Here is an 18819-nt window from a genome sequence, read left to right as displayed (position 1 = left end):
GTGGGGATTTCTACTGAGTGTTTCCTTTTTTGTCTCTGAGAATCTGTGCGTTATTCACTCTTCCAAAACACCCTTTGAAGCTCATGGGAGTTTCTCCTGGATAAGAGCTGCAGGATTGGACCCTCTTAAGGATGCTTTCCATGTGCTAGAAATCCCAGATAAACAACCTGATTGAATCGTTAACCTTTTGCCTGATTGTAGGCTAATGCAAAAAGCAAAGGGGTCCTTTTATAGAATCAGCAGGCAAGGAAGCTCGCAGATAAAGAGATGCTCTCATGTGCCAAATGAGTACAAACCGTAGGCTGAAAATACCAGACTAATTTTTCCTCTGTCACATCAACCTTTGCCAGCATAATTATGATTACAGAAGAAAATTAACCTTTCAAAGCAAAGTGGGAATTGGCTGCTTCTCTCAATAGGAAAGGGGAGAGGACACTTCCGTCAGGGGAATGGATCAGCATATGATGCCAAGGAGGGAAAGTGCCTTTCAGAACTTGGCTCACAATAGCCACAACATCCTCACATAACAAAAACAGGAGGAATAAAACATGCCTCCCCCCTGCCAGGAACAGCTGCTTTCAAAATAGGTTAACCTGCAGTGGAATTCTTCTTGGTGTCAGCCAGCAGACGGCTTGCCAACCTTGCTCCTTACAGGTTTGTAGAGGTCAGTCCTGCCCAAAGCCAGTCTCCTGGGCCCAGTGACTTTATAGAGCAGCTGGTTTTGTCACTTCTTTCTTATTTTCCCTCGGTCCTGCCACTTTTTCTCCTCTACATCTTCATCTTGCACCTTTTTTTTTTTTTTTTTTTTTTTGCTTTTATATACTCTCCAAATATGTGCTAGAGAAGTGTCTTTTTGCATGCTGCAAAACCTGTGTTGATAAATACCAGTTTCAGATAAATGGCACAGTAAATGAGCATTGCAGATTTCTCCTGCCCTTTTCATGCCATGAGGGTGACAATACTTGGAAAGGAGGAAAAGTTGAAACTGTGGAATATTTTTCCTACATATGCTACACATGGCTCCATTCTCTTCTTATAAAAGGCTCATACATGCCCTGTGCGCTCATCATACCCTACTTCAGGCTTTTAAGACAAACGTGGCAGCAATCAGTACTAGTTATTGATCTATATTCCTAAATATTGGATAAGCACAGGATTTCTGTGCCAGGCTGCCAAGAGACAACAGACAGTCCTTAGCAGGTAGATGCAGTAAAAGAGCAGGGATTACAAGCTGCTTAAATATATTTGCCAAGCAACCAAGCAACATCATGTTCGACAGTTCTAAACTATAGAAACTCCTAAACCAGACCTGAGCAGGTGGGAATGTCCACACAGTGCACTGCAATGCTTGACATATGTGCTGGATTTATCTGCAAAAGCAGTATGGACCTGTTTGAGCAGCACTGCTGAGAAAATTATATTTGTCTAAGAATTCACCAGGGCAGCTATTACCTTAAGTTCATTGTGATGCTGGTGTGGCTGTGTAGAGCACTGCAGAGTGCTGGGGCTGGTTCAGGCTCAGCTTGTGTGGATATCTCTTGGCTATACTACACTGGATGGTGGTGACATGTCCTTAAATGACCTAGATGGTTGACTGAGTGAAAACCCTCTAATGTGGGAGGTGCTTCAGGTCTGTGTCCTGCAGCACTCAGCAGTCAGGACTGAAATAACTATGTATGCCTTGTTCCGGCCCTCAGCGTTTTGTCCAGGCTCTCAGGACCCTGGAGAAAACTTCAAATTCACAAGTTTCTTGTTAATGAGTAACCATCACAATAATCTTTATTTCAGTGGTTTGTAGAATTGGTCTGCATAGCATTATTATTATTATTATTATTATTATTATTATTATTATTGTTATTGTTATTGTTATTGTTATTATTGTTGTTATTATTGTTATTATTGTTATTATTGTTATTATTGTTATTATTACCACTACTACTATTAGTATTACTGTGAGAAAGGTTATTAATACCTAGATAGATTTCCAAATGTCTCTATGATGTAAGTAGCTTCACATAGCAGTGCAACTTTGTACAGATGTGGGCTTGCTTTATGTTTCTCAGACTGTAATGGTACACACTTTCTTTTTTGTGTGTGCAAACTTCAGACACACAATTTAAACATTGACCTCTGAAGAATATTTTCAGAAGATTTTTTTTGAGGATATCTTCCAACTCCAAACTGATTTTGGTGAAAGGGTGAGGTCCAACTACATATGGCTTTTCCAAGAGTATTGTCCAGTTCTTCCTACTGTTCCTTCCTGAACAGATGATGGTGACAGCCAGGACAAGGGATCCCAGCTGTCCTTGTCAGCTAGGCACAAGGAGCAAGGTCTATGTCTTTATATGCTATTTTTAATTTTTTTTTCTTAATTGTAATAAATAGCTTAGTTATTCTTTAGCTTGAAGTTACCATGGCTCAACCTGGGAGATCTGGAGCATCCGGTGTTATGAGTCAGGGTGTTTCTGCTGCAGCTCATGGAGACATGCCATTTTATATCAGAGCAGCTCAAAGTCTGGCTGCACACGTTTGAAGCAGAAGATCTGTTTCAAACCCTGATTTAAATGCATGGGGTTGAACAGCCTGTTTTTGGTGTGTGTTATGCATATGCATGCAGAGGGCATAGTTTAGATTTATAGTGCAGTTGTGCCACTATTGAAAATTATACTTTTAAAAAGAGGCTCTTCTCACTTACATTTCTCCTTCTTGAACCACACCGCTGAGTATTTTATGATCTGAAAGGATCCTTACTGCCCTTCACGAATTTTCATGCCATGAGCTCCCATACCTCCTCTTTGGTACACAGGGGATTAAATCAAAATCAAAAGGAATTATTTGATAAGTGTGTTTGTTGGGGTCTCCATCCCAGGGGCTGCTGCCCGAAAAGGAGAAAACAGAGTTCAAGGTCTTCACACCATGACAGGATTTTAGAAGCCATTCCAGAGCCAATAAGGAAAAATACTGACTTTCATTTTATGTTAAGATAATGAAAGAACATTTGAAATGATGTGGGCTAAAAATCTTTCAGTCAAAGAAGTAAGACTTGTGGCAATCATAGTGCAGCAGAAAGAGAGACTTAAACTACAAACACCATCTGAGAGTATAAATATGGAGATACTGGTGCAACAGACTAATGATTCTTCTTACCTTTTGTGATAGAATTGTATTGATATAAGAGAAAATAGAAATTACTTTTATGAAGCATATGGGAGAGAAATCATGTATCTTTCCCAAAGTGTTAAATTTCAAGGAACAAATGTTTTCTAATGAATGTCCCAAATCCATATAATATTCTTAACATTGTGCATCACAATGTTTGTGCTATGGCATTTATCTCAGCAGATACATGTGTGAAAATGCATTTATCCAGACAACTGTTTAATGGTACAAAGGCTGAAAAAGCTGCTATGTAAATTACTGTAGCTAAAGTTGCAATAAATTTTACACTTTCATTTAAGCCAGATTTGATTTTTAACACTGTGTTTAAATGTTTCCCCCCTGCCCGAAGAGAAACCCCAAACCAGTTCTGCCAACTTTGACACAATTCCAATGTACACAGAGTAAAATTATATTTGGATTCAGAGTTAATAGAAAATCAAGTTGAGAAACTTGGAATCCTTTATTACATTTTCCTTGCGTTGCTTTTGGGAAATAATACACTGCAGATCTCCTAATAAAATTTTCACCAATGTAAGTTCTTGGCATACTGAGGATAAAATTAGCTCACAGAGACAATATTGGCAAAGAATTTAAAAAAAAATGAAGACTGCAAGAAGAATTCTGCCTTCAGTTATCCCCAGGCATTCCTGAGGGGACTTTGTGGAACTGCCAACAATAAATGAGGGTTAAATTTAACATTTTTTATGTATGTCATGAGCTTTTAATTTATGTACTTTATGTGATGAATACATATGTCAAGTATGTGGAAGTTATGCATAGGCTACTCAGAAATGTAATAAAGGTGTTAAACAGGCTTGTTTTATTTGCTAACCTGGAATTGGTATGTACCTTTTTTTTTTTTTCTTTAAGGTTAGAGAGTACGCGAAAATAGTTACACTGTATCAGCAAAAAATCCTTAATCTAACCATCAGAGTGGAGCACATGGAGAGCAGCAGCGTATCGTACACAGAACTGGACTTCCAGTTACTGAAAGTGGAAATCAGTGAGCTAGACAGACTGGTCACTCAGCTGAAATCCAGCCTTGTTGAAAGCAACGTCATCGTTGAGCAAATATATATGGAGGTACTGCCAGACTCTTAATTAGCCACAGAGGATTCAAATATACAGCTAGTCTATTCTCTCTTTAGTGTTTAGGTTGAGGAAATGTAGCCTGTTACTACAGTGGAGGTGTCTTAGCATTTCATCAGCATAAATGAAAAGAAAGCTTGACCTTAAATGTATTAACATCTATTTTTTTTCCCCCCTGATATAGAACACAGAAAAGCAAAGGAACCTCAAAACAAATGGACACTTCTTTGTTTTTGCCAACTACCTGCCTGAAAGTTAACGGTTTTACATAGTGTTAAGCACACAAGCTGATTAAATGATTATAATAAATATTAATTTATAGAATCCCATACTTGAAAGCCTCTGTGCTTTAACTTAGATAATTAAAAAATTAGCTTCTGGTTGCAAGGGTAGTGGCCCAATCAATATGAAATCAAGAAGAGGGAAAGACTGTCACCTTCCCAGCAGACTATAAATCACATTTTCAAAACCGTAATTAATCACTCACCTAGAGAGAATAATTACTTCAGATGGAAAGTAAAATATAATTTTCTCCATTGTCCTCTAGATCATCAAGTAGGTGATTGAGAACATTGTTTATCTTTGCAGATAAAATTTCTAGATACTCTTGTAAGTGTGGACTAAGTAGCTTTTGTATATAACAGCTAGTACTTGCCTAAGACTCACTGGATTTTTTGTGTTATGTATAAAATAACACTATATTTTTGCATTATGATATAGAACTGAGTGTGAAGCATTTCCTTATGGTTACATACCTCTGCTGGAAATTTAAAGTTCAGGCTAACAGGATAAGTTATCTTCTTAGGAATAGTTCTTATAACCTGTTCTGTAGCACCTTCTACGGTATGATCGACCCTGCCTCTAAATATCTGTAGAACAAAGTTGAGAGAAATTTAAACTTGTTCTCTTTTTTTCATACCTCTTTTTTTCCCTCTAGATCAGAAATCTGACTATACTGGTAAGTGAGCTAGAATCAATGGACAAAAACAATATCCTTGCAATTCGTCGACAAATAGTGTCTCTGCAGAATCGATTGAAAGAGTGTGAAGAGAATGCAAACAAAACTACAGTACCCCCTTATTTCCCACCAGGTAAGCATTTCTCTTGCGTATCAGATAAGAAACAACATAATACATGGGTAGTACAATAGATCCAGAGATTTTCCTTTGTTAATATTAAATACAATTGTAATGATACTACTTAGCTTTTGAAAAACTGAGCAGACAGCTCTTAATGTTTCATCAACGGGTTCAAAAGGAAAATGAGGGCAGGAAACAAACTCCTCCAGACACAGCAGCTGTTTTCAACTGGAAAAAGTTGTAATCTTCCTCTCACCTGCAGTGCGAAAAGCAATTCTCTCTTCCCCTTCTCTTTTTCAAAACAATTACCTTTTTATTTTTTTAGATACTATGCTTTTTTTTTTTTTTTCTGGCCAGCTTTGATTTTTAATAGTTCCTGTGAAAGTGACCTGTGTCATGGCAATTTTGCTCTAATGTTACTTGGGAAATGTATGAGCAACAGTTGATGTACTAAAGCTGTTGGTATGCGAGCTCTGGAAGGCAGCTTTGCATGAAGATTGCTTTTGCTTCACAGGCAAAAGATTCCTCTAAATCAGAAGGTCAAGAACCTTGGGGGGAAATTCTGGTCTCAGGAAAATAAGTGTGAGCTTTATTACTGATTTCAGCAGAACTAGGGTTTTATCATTTTCTTAACTACTAAAGGTTATGTTCTGGGGATTAGATCAGTGGTTCCCAGAGTGTAGTTCGTATAAAAGCAGCAACAGTCACAGGACACGTGGTAATTAGTTTACAACTGGAATAATTTTTGTTTTGGTAGTGTGTTCAGTTTGAAAAATCACATTGTGAGTGAGTTGTAGTATGAGAATTTTGATATATGAGACACTGGAGCAAACCACTTAGGAAACACCCGTACGCCAGGTCAAGCATCCCACTTCCTAAAAGACAGGAGGATTTATCAAACTTTGTTGATTCCCTGAGTGTTTTATACACAGGAGTTTCCTTTTGGCAGAGTGTCATAAGAGAGGAAGCTCTCTGTTGTATACAATACCCAGGGGAAGGATCCTGTTTTTTCATGTAAGCGGGTTAGCAATCAGCCAGAGTAGCCCATAAAATGGGAGGAGTGGTATTCTGCTTGCAAGGAGCACAGATTTGCACCTACCAGCATCTACCTCTCCTCACCTTTGGGTCAGGTGGTTCAAGCATCTTGTTGGAAAGGTGAGAGGCAGCAATACAGGTTTTACTTAGGGTCAGCAGTCTTTCCTATTGCGATCTCCTTAGGGCTTCATGGTGGTATGGGCAGGTGCTGCACTTCTCTGGCAGGATGCACGAGTAACACATCTGGGGATCAGGTCAGAGAGAAAGCTGAAACAAAAACCTGCATTGCAAAATCTCAAGGCCCTTCTCTGCTCCTTAAGGAAGAGCTTAAAACGTTTCAGCAAAGAAAGAAAAAAAGTGATGTTTTAAAAGTATTTGAAGGGCATCTCATTGATTTATTGAGAGTGACGGTGTGTGGAAAGAAACAGCCTCTTTCTCTTCAAGCCTACAGCAAGCCTTTGTTTCAGTGAGAAAATACTGAGCTCTGGAACAAGAGTACTGTGTCCTTCCATGAGTGATGGAGGAAGGGGCTGCTTTTATGTTGGATGTAGGAGATTTCACAGAGTGGGAAGGGGAGGTTTGTGCTTCACAGTGCAACTCCACACAGGGATATGCAAGTCATGCCTAGAGCAGGATGGTGGCTCTGGGATGGATAAATGTAACTGCGTAGGACTGTGACCACAACATAATTATTTAGCATTGGTTCTCTGGGCATGATGGGGAGATGGATAGAGTTTATCTGGGATCAAAATGGTACTGCTTTCACATTCCCTTATTCCTGACTGGTGTGCCAGCTAGCTCAAGCACCTTTGCACCTTTGCATTGTGTGAGAACCACAGAGCAGAATATAACCTAGAAGGCCAAAATTCCGGGTGGTATGAATGATAGCTCCATTGACTTCCAGATAATTACCACCACTGACATCAGCTGAGAACATCCTCTGGTGTTATCTGTGAATTTATCTTCTGCCAACAACAACAGGCATGCCAGAGAGGTTGGAGGATGTGTGTGGGGCTATTGCCATGGCCACCTCTAGGGTGAGGGTGGTCTCTGAGGCTGGCAGAAAGGAATGGCAGAGCAACTGCGGAGGGCTGTCAACTTTCCTGCCTGTTGGGAGATGCCAGCTGAACAGATAACCAAGGTGTTGCTTAGCCTCAGATCCATGGAGGACTGGCATATCTGGATTTTGTGTGCCTGGTCGGGAGCCCTCTTCACTGTGAGGGCGATGAGGCACAGGAACAGGCTGCCCAGAGAAGTTGTGGATGCTCCATACTTGGAAGTGTTCAAGGTCAGGTTGGATGGGTCTTTGAGCAACCTGGTCCAGTAGGATGTGTCTCTGTCCATGGCACTGAGGTTGAAACTAGGTCATCTTTAACATCTCTTCCAAACCAAACCATTCTATGATTCTATGGAATATTCTCTGGGCAGAGAACTTTGTAGAGCAATTACTTGTTCTGCAGACTGTATCTGAAAACAAGTAGTAGGAGGAAGATGTTATTGCCTGGGGAGATGGAGTAAATGTGTGAGAAAGCTGCATTTTCTAGATGGTCATTTTGGAGGCTTTGCATGGATGCTCACACCTAGGCCTCTGGAGCTCTCTAGCACTCATTTACGCATTTGAACACAATTTCCATACGTTTTCTCTGCGAGCTTGAATGCCTTGAATTCCTGCCAAACCATTTGGCCTTGCCCTGCTTTTAGTTCATATTATATTTATAATGTTTGTATTAAACTGACTCTTTGTCCTGTTTTCAGACTGCATTTTCTTTCCCCCTTCATCCTCTTTCCTGCATATTTTGGGTAGGCAACATGAACTAGAGAGAGCTTGGCTAATCCCCAAGCTGTCTAAGATCATGAGTCTAAAGGCAAGTTTAATTAAAGCTTCTTGCTTCTCCGTGCTGTAGTACACAGCCCCTCTGACTCTGTCCCCCAAGGCTTTTGCTGCTATATTTCTCAGAATGAGCAGGCCCATTCTCAGACAATCTAGCAGAAAGAAATTGCTGGTCTCCATTTGCCGTTCTGTCTGACTGGAGAGATGGGTGTCTGAGATTGGGCTGGGTAAGTGTATAGTTAGTCATCCTCATCATCATCACTGGCTTTCCTATCTGCAGCAGTTCTTGGCATATCTCTCCTTACCACTCCAGGGGGAAGAAATATTTATCCATTTGTTTTTCTTTTGTGCTGGTCTCAACTGGCTGCATCAGGGTAGGTTTAGAGAGAAAAGACTCTAGGATGCTTCTTTGAGAACTCTGCAGCCGATTCTTTGTCACATCTCACTGAAATGATCTGAGCAAGGCAGCAGGGAGAAGTGAGTCAGATGAAATTCTCAACGGCAAAAAAGAAAGAAAGAGAAAAAAAGACCAAACCTGTATTCTTTCTGGCTTTTATACATTTAGAAATTAAGGATTTCAAGTTACCGCTGAATAGGTGTCAGCAGGAGGAAGACCTGGTGTAGCCTAAGGCTGAAACTCAGGCAGTCCTATGGAGTCTTTCAGTGATTTCACTTATACCTTATATTTTACCTTCTATGTACCCAAGGTATCTGCACTTTTTAAGGGTTTTGGGCTGTGCTTTGAAATGAACACATCCATATGCAAGAGAGGGACTTGCCTACAAGCACCTGAAAAGACCTGGCTAGTGCATCTTCTCCAGGACTGTCTGAACTTCCCCTGGAGACACGTGCATTTCTCTACTGGCAATGAAGGGAGCTTAGTTGAGAGACCTGAATTTTTCTTTGACTGAATGTAGGTCAGATGAACTCCAGCCCTCTACCTCATCTCTTGTTAGATGCTGACAACATAAATTTTCTCTGATGTGTCTGTCAGCCTGTGTCTGTGCCCCATGATACTGGTGAAGACCAAGATGTCTATGTGGGTCTTCCTATGTCAACGAGACAGTAGGAGCCAAGCTGGGCCTTTCCCCGAGTAGCTCTATCTCCTGTGTCTGAAGCCATAGTAAGGCTGGCAACAGCTGATGCATCTGGATGCGGTGGTTTGTCTGATGGGAGAAGAGGGTGCACATCTGGTGTTTGGGAGCACATGTGAGAGTGTAGCATCAACCTTCTCCTGCTCTCCGTGCCCCTCATTGGATCTCCTTTAAACGTGCATCCCATCTTGTCTCATGATCTTTGGCTGCATATGGTCTCTTCTCTTCTGTGATCAGATGCATCTGCCTGGTGGGGAGAGGCTCCTGGAGGTTAATTTGCACTTGTACTGTTGGACTGAGAAGCTAATGTGCTCTGCGAGTGCTTCAGAGTGAAGTGAGTGAAGCAAGACCCAACGGGGTCCGTCTCATGCTCAGTTCTGCAGCCGATTAGCCAAGCAAGTCAGGTTCCCTCCAGTCCTGACAACTTGGTGCCAGCTCCTTTTCTGATGAATCAGAAGTGTTAGTGAACAGAAGAGCTGAGATTCTGGTTCTTTATGTAGGGAGATGGATAAGTATGTGAGTGTGTACCTTTGTTAGTCCTCCTCTCACCTATTTGCTACATAAGCACAAAACAAAGGCAGGCAAAAATACCAAGACATCATTTATCAGTGGCCCAGAACAATGGAGAAAAGAGTTAAAAACTTGAAAGTTTGAATAATGCATATGGATTCGTTTCAAGTACCTTCTAATATTTACAAAATTACACGACACTTTGTTTCCTTTGTGCATTTTTTTCCCCACAAGATCCAGACAGGGAGGCAAGTTTAGATTAAATAAACAACAATGAATTCTTCTGAACCTATGCGAAAGACAGATCACCTCCTGACTACCACAGAGTTTTTTTGCTAAAAAAAAGCAATAATTCTGGGAGAGTTTTCAAGAAAATCAAAATCAAGCACATACTCTATAGAAACCTCAGACAATTTTTGATGTCATTAAAACGGAACACGCTTCTAACTTTATTTTAATAATTCATTGTTTCATAAATAAAAACCAAACAAGTGTTCAGCAGAGAGATCTCTTTAAGGGAAGAAATAATAATTTATTATTTCTTTTGTAAAAAAAGGTCTCTCTGCTGAACACACGTTTGTTTTTTATTTATGAAACAATGTATGAATTATTAAAATAAATCTGGAATTGTGTTCTGCTTAATGACATGAAAAATTATTTGAGGTCGCATATAGATGAGCTTAGCAGTGCTTCACTACCTGCAAGCTTCAGTGCTATATTTTTCTAAACAAATCAAGAATTTTAGAGCATTTAATAACCATTTAATTCTGAGATAAGTTTATTGTGATTTAAGCACAGTAATATATTCAATCTGTCACCAGCTTGAAAGAAGCCCTCATGCTGGAGGTAACAATACATAATAGAGATATGAAAAAAAAAACCCAAACAATTCAAATTGATTTATGGAGTTGGCAGGCTGCAAGCCATTTTGCACTGTCTGCCTCAGCTTTATTCTTTTGCATGTGCTGAGGTACAAGCACCTCTGAAAGTCGGTACCTACGCCAAGTGCTGAGGCCACGTTACTGGCCTTGCTACGTGCCATTTCCAGAGATGCCGCCCGGCTGGCCGTACAGCAGTGCCTTCCTTCTGTGCTATATTTGGAAATGAGGTTTCTGCTCCAAGGCCTCGTCCTTTGTAAAGCACTTAAGTGCATGCTTAAATGCTCATCTGCTGCAAGACAAGAATGCTGATTCCCGTCGATTCTCGGTGGTGTGGAGGGAAGCAGCATTCAACCCATGTTTTAGCCATGAGGATCACAGGACATGAAAGGGGTGTGGATGGTTGTCCCTGGCTGGACACCAGGTGCCCACCAAAGCTGTTCTATCACTCCCCTCCTCAGAAGCACAGGAGAGAGAAAATATAAAAGAAGGCTTGTGGGTTGAGATAAGGACAGGGAGATCACTCAACTATTACCGTCATGGACAAAACAAACTTGACTTGGGGAAAATTAATTTAATTTACTACCAATCAAATCAGGGTAGGGATGAGAAAATAAAACTAAATCTTAAAACACCTTCCCCCCAACTCCTCCCTTCTTCACAGCCACAACTTCACTTCTGAATTCTCTACCTCCTCCCGTTAGTGGCGCAGGGGGATGGAGAATGGAGGTTGTGGTCAGTTCATCACATGTGGTCTCTGCTGTTCCTTCCTCCTCAGGGGAGGACTCCTCACACTTTTCCCCTGCTCCAGCATGGGGTCCCTCCCACGGGAGACAGTCCCACACGAACTTCCCCAATGTGAGTCCCTCCCACAGACTGCAGCTCTTCATGAACTGCTCCACCATGGGTCTCTTCTACAGGGCATAGTCCTTCAGGAAGACTGCTCCAGTGTGGGTCTCCTGCAGGGTCACAAGCCTTGCCAGCAAACCTGTTCCAGTGTGGGCTCGTCTGTCGACGCGTCCACATGTCCTGACAGGAGTCTGCACCAGTGCGGGTTTCCCTTGGGTCATAGCCTCCTTCGGGCATTCACCTGCTCTGGCATGATGTCCTCCACAAGCTGCAGGCAGATATCTGCCCCACTGTGGGTCTTCATGGGCCGCAGGTTGATCTCTGCTCCACCGTGGACCTCCACGAGCTGCAGGGGACAGCCAGCCTCACCATGGTCTGCACCACGGGCTACAGAGGAATCTCTTCTCTGTCTGCGATTTGCTCTATTGGACATAGGAGAAGCTTTAAGCAGCTTCTCACAAAAGCCACCCCTTTATCTCCCTGGTTAGCAAAATCTTGCCATGCAAACCCAACATAAGGGGCCTGGGGAGGAGACAGAGCTGTTCACAATTGTGTCACCCTCTCTGCCATGAGCTGGGCACTCAGTCATGCAGAGCTGCTCCCATGAGCAAAACTGACCCCAAGGAAGTTGCAATGTGGCCTAGGGACATGGAGATTTAGCTCAGCATAGTTATTTACATTTTATATAAAGCTGCTCCTCACTTTCCTCATAGATGTTGAGGGAAGGCTGCAGGTGAATCACATGTCCCCCAGGTCACTAGCACAAGACAGCACGAAACTGCGAGAGGTCGAGGTGTTATGTAGTGGAAGGAGAAAAACAGTATGTTTTGAGAAAGTAGGAGACATGGAGACCTGCACTGCCCAAATTGACTTTACATATTGGCACAAACGCTACCCTCTTGCTTGAACATTTCTAACATCCAAGACACAGGTTTCCTTGTGCCAAAGGCAGAGCACCTTCCCGCCCTGGGCAAAGCAGTTCAGAAAAAGATTTCTCTGCATTTGCAACAGTCCATTTCTCACCAAATACTGTTTCCCATTTTTTTCCAAGTAGAGTACTTCAGATTGGTCTGTCTCTGCATTCTCCTCTAGCTGTGGGATAGACTAGGATGTCTTTGAGAGAAGGTACCTCTGAGGCTTCTTTTGTCAGTGGTTTTAGGACTTTTCAGTTCAGTTCTGTGAGTATTGTCTGGCCTTGCTTAGGGATGACCATCTCTGAGAGCAAAAGGTAAATTCTCTCTGTTATTTCCTTCTTCCTTGTGCGAAGTCATAGGTTATTTATATGCTAGACATCACTTGAAATGACTGAGGTTATGAACAGACATTCTTTTCATAAAGACTGTAAGCAATCATGATATGGTATCCATGCAAAGTATTAAAATATAAGTCTGGCTTCCATCATTGATGCCATAACTGGTGCTACATGGAGTTCCTGTGCTGAGTGGGGTATTATAAAAATCAAACACTTGTGGCCATTAATTTATCCACTAATTGACATGTGAGACATGGGTCTATTCACGTTATACTCCATCTTTAATAAGGAAAGCTGTCTAATGGCTAGAGTACCCCACTGAAGCAGGAAACACGGAAGTTACACTAAGCTTGTGAGCTAGTGCCAGTCACTTGACATCTCTGTCTCCATTACCTTAGGTGAAAATATCCTTACAATGAAATATTTGGGTCAGTTTTGTGGCAGTGATACAGAAACCTAGTGTTAACAGTTGGAAAAAAGCATGCCGTTTTTTGCCAGTGACAGCTTCAGACTCTTCAGAGGCCCATGGACATTTCTGAGTGGTGGGATATTTTCTGCCAGTGACTTTCAATATTGGGAATTTATCAGGAATGTCACTTCTATTCATTACGGGTAAAAGGAAAGTATTTCTAGTATCTAAGTTCATTTTTCCATCATCCTGCAAATGGCTTCGTAGTCGATATGTGGAAAACAGAGCCTTTCCGATTCAGCTTGAAGTCATATTCTCTTTAGAGCTGCCTCACATGAAAACTTGAAGTAATAACTGTCTACATTTCCTAGGTTGTGATTGTTACTGTCTGCAGATTTCTTTGAGGGCCTGAGGTGGAAGGCACCATGTGTCTGTGACGCACTGTTGTAAAGCTGTGATTCTGACAGCAGAATGCTAATCTGAAACGTGACTCTGGAATTACTGCTGCTGCTGCTGCTCCTTCCTTCCCCTCCACACTGAAATACACAGAAATCAGATGCTCCTCTTTCTTTTTTCCCCATGTCCCATGCTTTCAGTTCCACTGAGGTAGAAAATAACCTAAAATGCTTCTGAAATTGTATTTTCCAAGGGATTTCCTAGTGCATCAGGCTGGCATGCATCAAATGAGTAGAAACAGAAATCTGTCCCTTGTCTGGAACACTGCAGTGAGCACTTATTTTCTGTGAATTAATCCTGACTGAGGATGTATGTCCTTATCTTTTCTACACCACTTCACCATCCCTCACCCTCCCTGCCAAATAGGTGTAATAATGTGTACTGTATTTTTTTTACTAACTTTCTGAGTCAACTTGGAACACTTAGTATGGTCCGGTTGCTGACCTTGGCCCAAAATGAGCCCTTTAGACATGAAGATATTTGCATTTATGCCTGTGCTTTGCTACAGAGCTAATACCTAGTAAGCACACTCTAGAGGTGACAGTATGTAAAACCTCTCTCCTAATGATATTTGGAAAACCTTGTTTGTTTGTTTTTTTTCTCTTTAATTGCAGGTAGCTGCACTCATGGTGGACTGCTGAATGTTAGCCAGCCCTATGTTGTAAAGCTGAACTGGAGAGGATTTTCCTACAAATATGGCTCCTGGGGTAGAGATTACTCTCCCTCCAACCCAGAGAATGAATTCTATTGGGTTGCACCATTGAACACAGATGGGAGACTCTTGGAATACTACAGAATTTATAGTTCCTTCGATAATTTGCTGCTGTTTCAACAAACATATGAAAGTAGAATAACAAATGGGGAAGGAAGTGGTGTTGCCCTTTATAATAATTTTTTGTATTACCATGCTTATAATACAAGATACATGGTGAAGCATGATATAAAAAGAAACACCATGGTTTTGAGGAAGGAGCTTCAAGATGCTGTTACCGGTAACCGTTTCTCTTATGCAGGTGTATCATGGCAAACCCTAGATTTTGCTGTGGATGAAAGTGGGCTATGGGTAATCTATTCAACAGAAAATAACATGGGCAACATTGTGATTAGCAAACTCAATGAGACCACACTTGATGTGCTAAATACTTGGCAGACAAGACAGTACAAGCCATCTGTTTCCAATGCTTTCATGGTATGTGGTGTTCTGTATGCCACAAGGCCAGTGAACACTAGGAAAGAGGAAATCTTCTACATGTATGACACAGCTACTGGCCAAGAAGGTAGAACTAGTATCATTATGGAAAAAAAGTTAGATACAATCCAGAGTATTAGTTATAACCCTGCAGATCAGAAATTGTATGTTTACAATGATGGCTACCTTCTGAGATATGACGCGATCTTTCAGCCTTAGTATCGCAGTGACATAAGCGTGTGATAAAACTGGCAGCAACTAAAACAAGAGATCCGATAGGCCTTTAGACAATGTTATTGCCAGTTTAGGGTTCGTCTGGTCTGATGTGTTGTACCTGTGCGTGTTATATATATTACTTGTACTCTTTACAGGAATTGCCCCCTCTGGTCAGCAGTATTGCTGGCAGCAGGGTTTGGCAGTACCGAGTTTTCTAGATTTTGATTGGTGTTTATTAGTGTTCACTGCTTTACAATTGTCCTGCTTTTAAGGGTAAATTTACTGCATAGATTTAGTGCATTTTGTTCTCAGAAATTGATGGGCAAAGTCTACCTACTGACTGAGAAGCTACCCACTGATGCACATTTGTCAGTGTAACACAGGCAAGTCACACAGAAACTGGGAATGAATTTCCACTGATCTTCATCTGAGTGAACTGAGGCCTCAGGGAAATTAAGTGAAGGATTAAAATGGTATAGGAAGTAGATATGGTGAGAGGACAACAAGCCATTTGTTAGGTAGAACCAGCAGTCTCTGGTTCAAGGCTTCAGGAGGAAGGGTACAAATGCACTTTGTTGTTTGAAGTCCTACCACAGGGAGGGAGGACAAGGCATCTAGGCAGAGACAGAGCTTTCTGCCCTCACCATCACTGATGTGGTGGGACAGCCACCCCTGAGTCCCTCACCGGTAGCTGCCCCACTTCAGCTCAGCTGTCTCCCAGGCTGCCATAGCACCAGCCTGGCTTCCCAGAGAGGCTGTGGGTGCAAAACTGGCAGCAAGGCTTTCACCAACTTTCTGTCTCTCCCCATCTGCTGCCCTTAGCAACTCCCTGTGGCTAGACCTGGCCTTACGAATATTCTTACTGTAAAATAGCCATGTTTTGTGGTCACCATGGCGCCATTTTCCTGGCAGTACAGTGCAAGAAACACAGTTTCCTTTATGCTTTTGTAAGCTGATGCAAATACTCCCATTGACTTTATTGGCCACAAGTGACCAATAGGTGTATATTATGCATTGTCGTAAAATGACAGCCATGTTATTTAATGTGCCTCTACTCAGCATTTTTACCATTCTGTAATTAGCTCCCTGAGAGCCTTGTTAGTGTAGGGTCCAATTTGTTCCCTGGGTACTTCTGTCTTATAGCAAGGTGAGAGGTCTTGTGGAAAACAGAAATCTGGTCAAACTACTTGTTTGGCAAACTACTGTTGCCCAAAAATAAGACCTACCCCGAAACTAAGCTCTAGCATGATAGTTCAGGATTTTTGAGGATGCTCGAAATATAAACTCTATTCCAAAAATAAGCACTAGTTACAGTTCATTAAGAAACTAAATTTTAATAGTGTCCAGGCAGCTATACATGTAAAATGTAAGCATCTTTTGGAGCAAAAATTGTATAAGACACTGTCTTATTTTCAGGAAAACATGGTGTTTGATTTTTTTTTTTTTTAATATGGGTCTTATGTAATAGTTTCTGAGTGTTTGCGCTGTAATAATGTCTTACCTGCATCATGTCAGAAAGCAGGCTGGAATACTGAAATTCAGAGCTCTACAATGACAAACAAAGCAGTTCATGTTGTTAATTTCCTTCTATTACCTATGCAATCACGTCTGTGTCCTGTGATAATCAAAATCAATACGTATGCAAATGATTCCTTTTGTTTTAATAAAAATAAATATTTCAAAGAATATCAGCTGTGCTATAGAGCCATGTAAAGCTTCTTGTGACAAATAGGTAACTTCTGGGATGCAACGAGAAGCCAGGGCACCAAATATTTGAAACTGGATGTATTGTACTCACTTGGGCTCCATGTCCTTAAATAACTCTAGGAAAAACACAAAGGTGTGAATCAGTATGTTAACAAGTGTATAAGAGGGGCTTTATTTCTCCACACAGAAATATGTTAGCTGGTTGAGGGTAACATTTCTCCACCAGGCTGAGATGTTACTTGAGACATTGGAGGCTGATGAACTGATGACACGTTTTGAAGCCAGGTGCTGCCACTTATCAGGTATCAGCATCTGTTTCTTGGAAAACTGTGAAATGAATTTGAAAGCCATGGAGGCATTGGTGCATTAATCTGATCAGTCAGCACAGACAAGGCTGCTGTGTGAATAATCTGTAACAACCCAAGTAAGGATTTGTCTGTGAAAGGAAGAAGAAAATACTTTTTTTTTCTTCTACATCTATGTGTGTGTCATGGAGGGTGAGCAGCTCTCCACTTATCAAGAAATGCCATCGACATTGGCCTTGATGCTCCTCAGCTCACCACCGTTTACGGATGGAGTTGATGTTAACGTGTATGTGACTGATTCTGGTGAATTGAATGTGCTTCTCAAGTCCTTCCTAGGGACAGGTCCTTGTGATCTAGACTTCTGCCCTTTGGAGACAGCAGTCGGCCTGGACTGCAGGCTTCCATGGTGGCAGTGGAGATGGGGATGCCATGGCTGACCACCACATGTGGTTGCGGTGTGGCCCAGACCCTGTGTGACTTGGCACTAGGCTACAGCTGGACCTCACTGAGGTGGCCCAGAGGTGGGAAGATAGTGGCAGCGGCCAACTCTTCAGGTGACCACACAACGTTGCTGCACAGAAGATAAAACACAATCACATCTCTGCACTTATAAAACCTTAAAATATCTTGTGCAGAGGGGCAGGGTCAGGATGTTTTGATCCTGGCAAGGTTGACCTTGTCCCCTGAGTTTTGCCCAGTGCTAATATTTCTCAGGTGTCAGGGTGCAGCTGGGGCTCCCCTGGGGGTCTATCAGGACAGGGTCTGGCAGCTTGTTCTGTCCCACTGCCTCAGCCAGAAGCAGGCCAGCTGGGGGGACACCAGGGCAGCTCCAGCCCCGGCCACTGGGCACCTCCCTGAGGACAGGCACAGGCAGAGGCTGGGCTGGGACATAGGCCCATGGGTGGGTCTGGCTCATTTGAGCCCATGGCTAGGCATGGCAGGGCTGTGGGGAGCTGGAGACTGTTCCTGCTGCAACGCCGCTGGGGCAGGGGCTGATGGTGCTGGGGGGCTCGCAGGGGGTCCTGGGCAGGGTGGGGGGAGTCCCGGGGGGCGGACAGTGTGGGAGGTGAGGCCCTGGCAGCTGGCTGTGCTTCTGTTAATGTTATAAGAGGCTTTGTAGAGTTGTCGAAAGATGATTGTCCTCTTAACAACACAGGAATAAAGGCACGAAATGACTATATTTCAGCTCTTGGTCTATTGATTTGGCATCTCCCCGTGGAGGTTTTGGGGTATATAAACACTATTGAACATAAATAGTACCTGCCACAGAGCCTAAAGGAGAGGACATCTGTCAGCGTGGTGACACAGGGAACTGCAGTACAGGGACTTTGATGTAATTTCATTGATGAGTGGATTTCACATCGCCTAACTTGAGGCACCTGAGGCAGGAGACTCGGCTCTGATCTGTGCAATGATTACACGTGGGAAGAGAGGGACCTTCTGCAAAGGAGCTCTTCAAGAAGAGGGGATAATACATCTTTTCACTTCTTCCCTTAGACTTGTCATTTTGGGCTTTGGATGAGGGTAGTTCAGTGGAGCTAGCTGTTAAAATCAAAGCATTTCCTCCTCTCTTTCCTCCTTGGATATGGAGAGCTGGCTGATGTCATTGCTGGACCACTCTTCATCATCTTTGCCAAGTCTTGGGAGACGGGAGAGGTGCCTGAGGACTGGAAGAAAGCAAATGTCACCCCAGTCTTCCAAAAGGGCAAGAAGGAAGACCTGGGTAATTATAGACTGGTCAGCCTCACCTCCATCCCTGGG

The 18819-nt window shown here is 42.3% G+C and overlaps 1 protein-coding gene across 1 annotated transcript in view; it reads left to right on the top strand.

Annotated features, from left to right (window-relative positions):
- The window catches only part of OLFM4 (olfactomedin 4), a gene marked incomplete at both ends in the record, with an annotated part of 114563 nt that extends 99514 nt beyond the window's left edge, over nt 1-15049 (top strand). The window contains 3 exons of the mRNA XM_080364034.1: nt 4030-4242; nt 5186-5339; nt 14256-15049. Coding sequence (XP_080220160.1) covers nt 4030-4242; nt 5186-5339; nt 14256-15049 — 1161 coding nt within the window. The remainder of the gene's footprint in view (nt 1-4029; nt 4243-5185; nt 5340-14255) is intronic.
- Between the last annotated feature and the right edge of the window lie 3770 nt (nt 15050-18819).

The sequence above is a fragment of the Nesoenas mayeri genome (genome assembly GCF_963082525.1).
Source record: "Nesoenas mayeri genome assembly, chromosome: 1".
Lineage (NCBI taxonomy): Eukaryota > Metazoa > Chordata > Aves > Columbiformes > Columbidae > Nesoenas > Nesoenas mayeri.
Note: the sequence above shows the minus strand (reverse complement) of the source record. Positions and strands in the feature narration are given on the sequence as shown.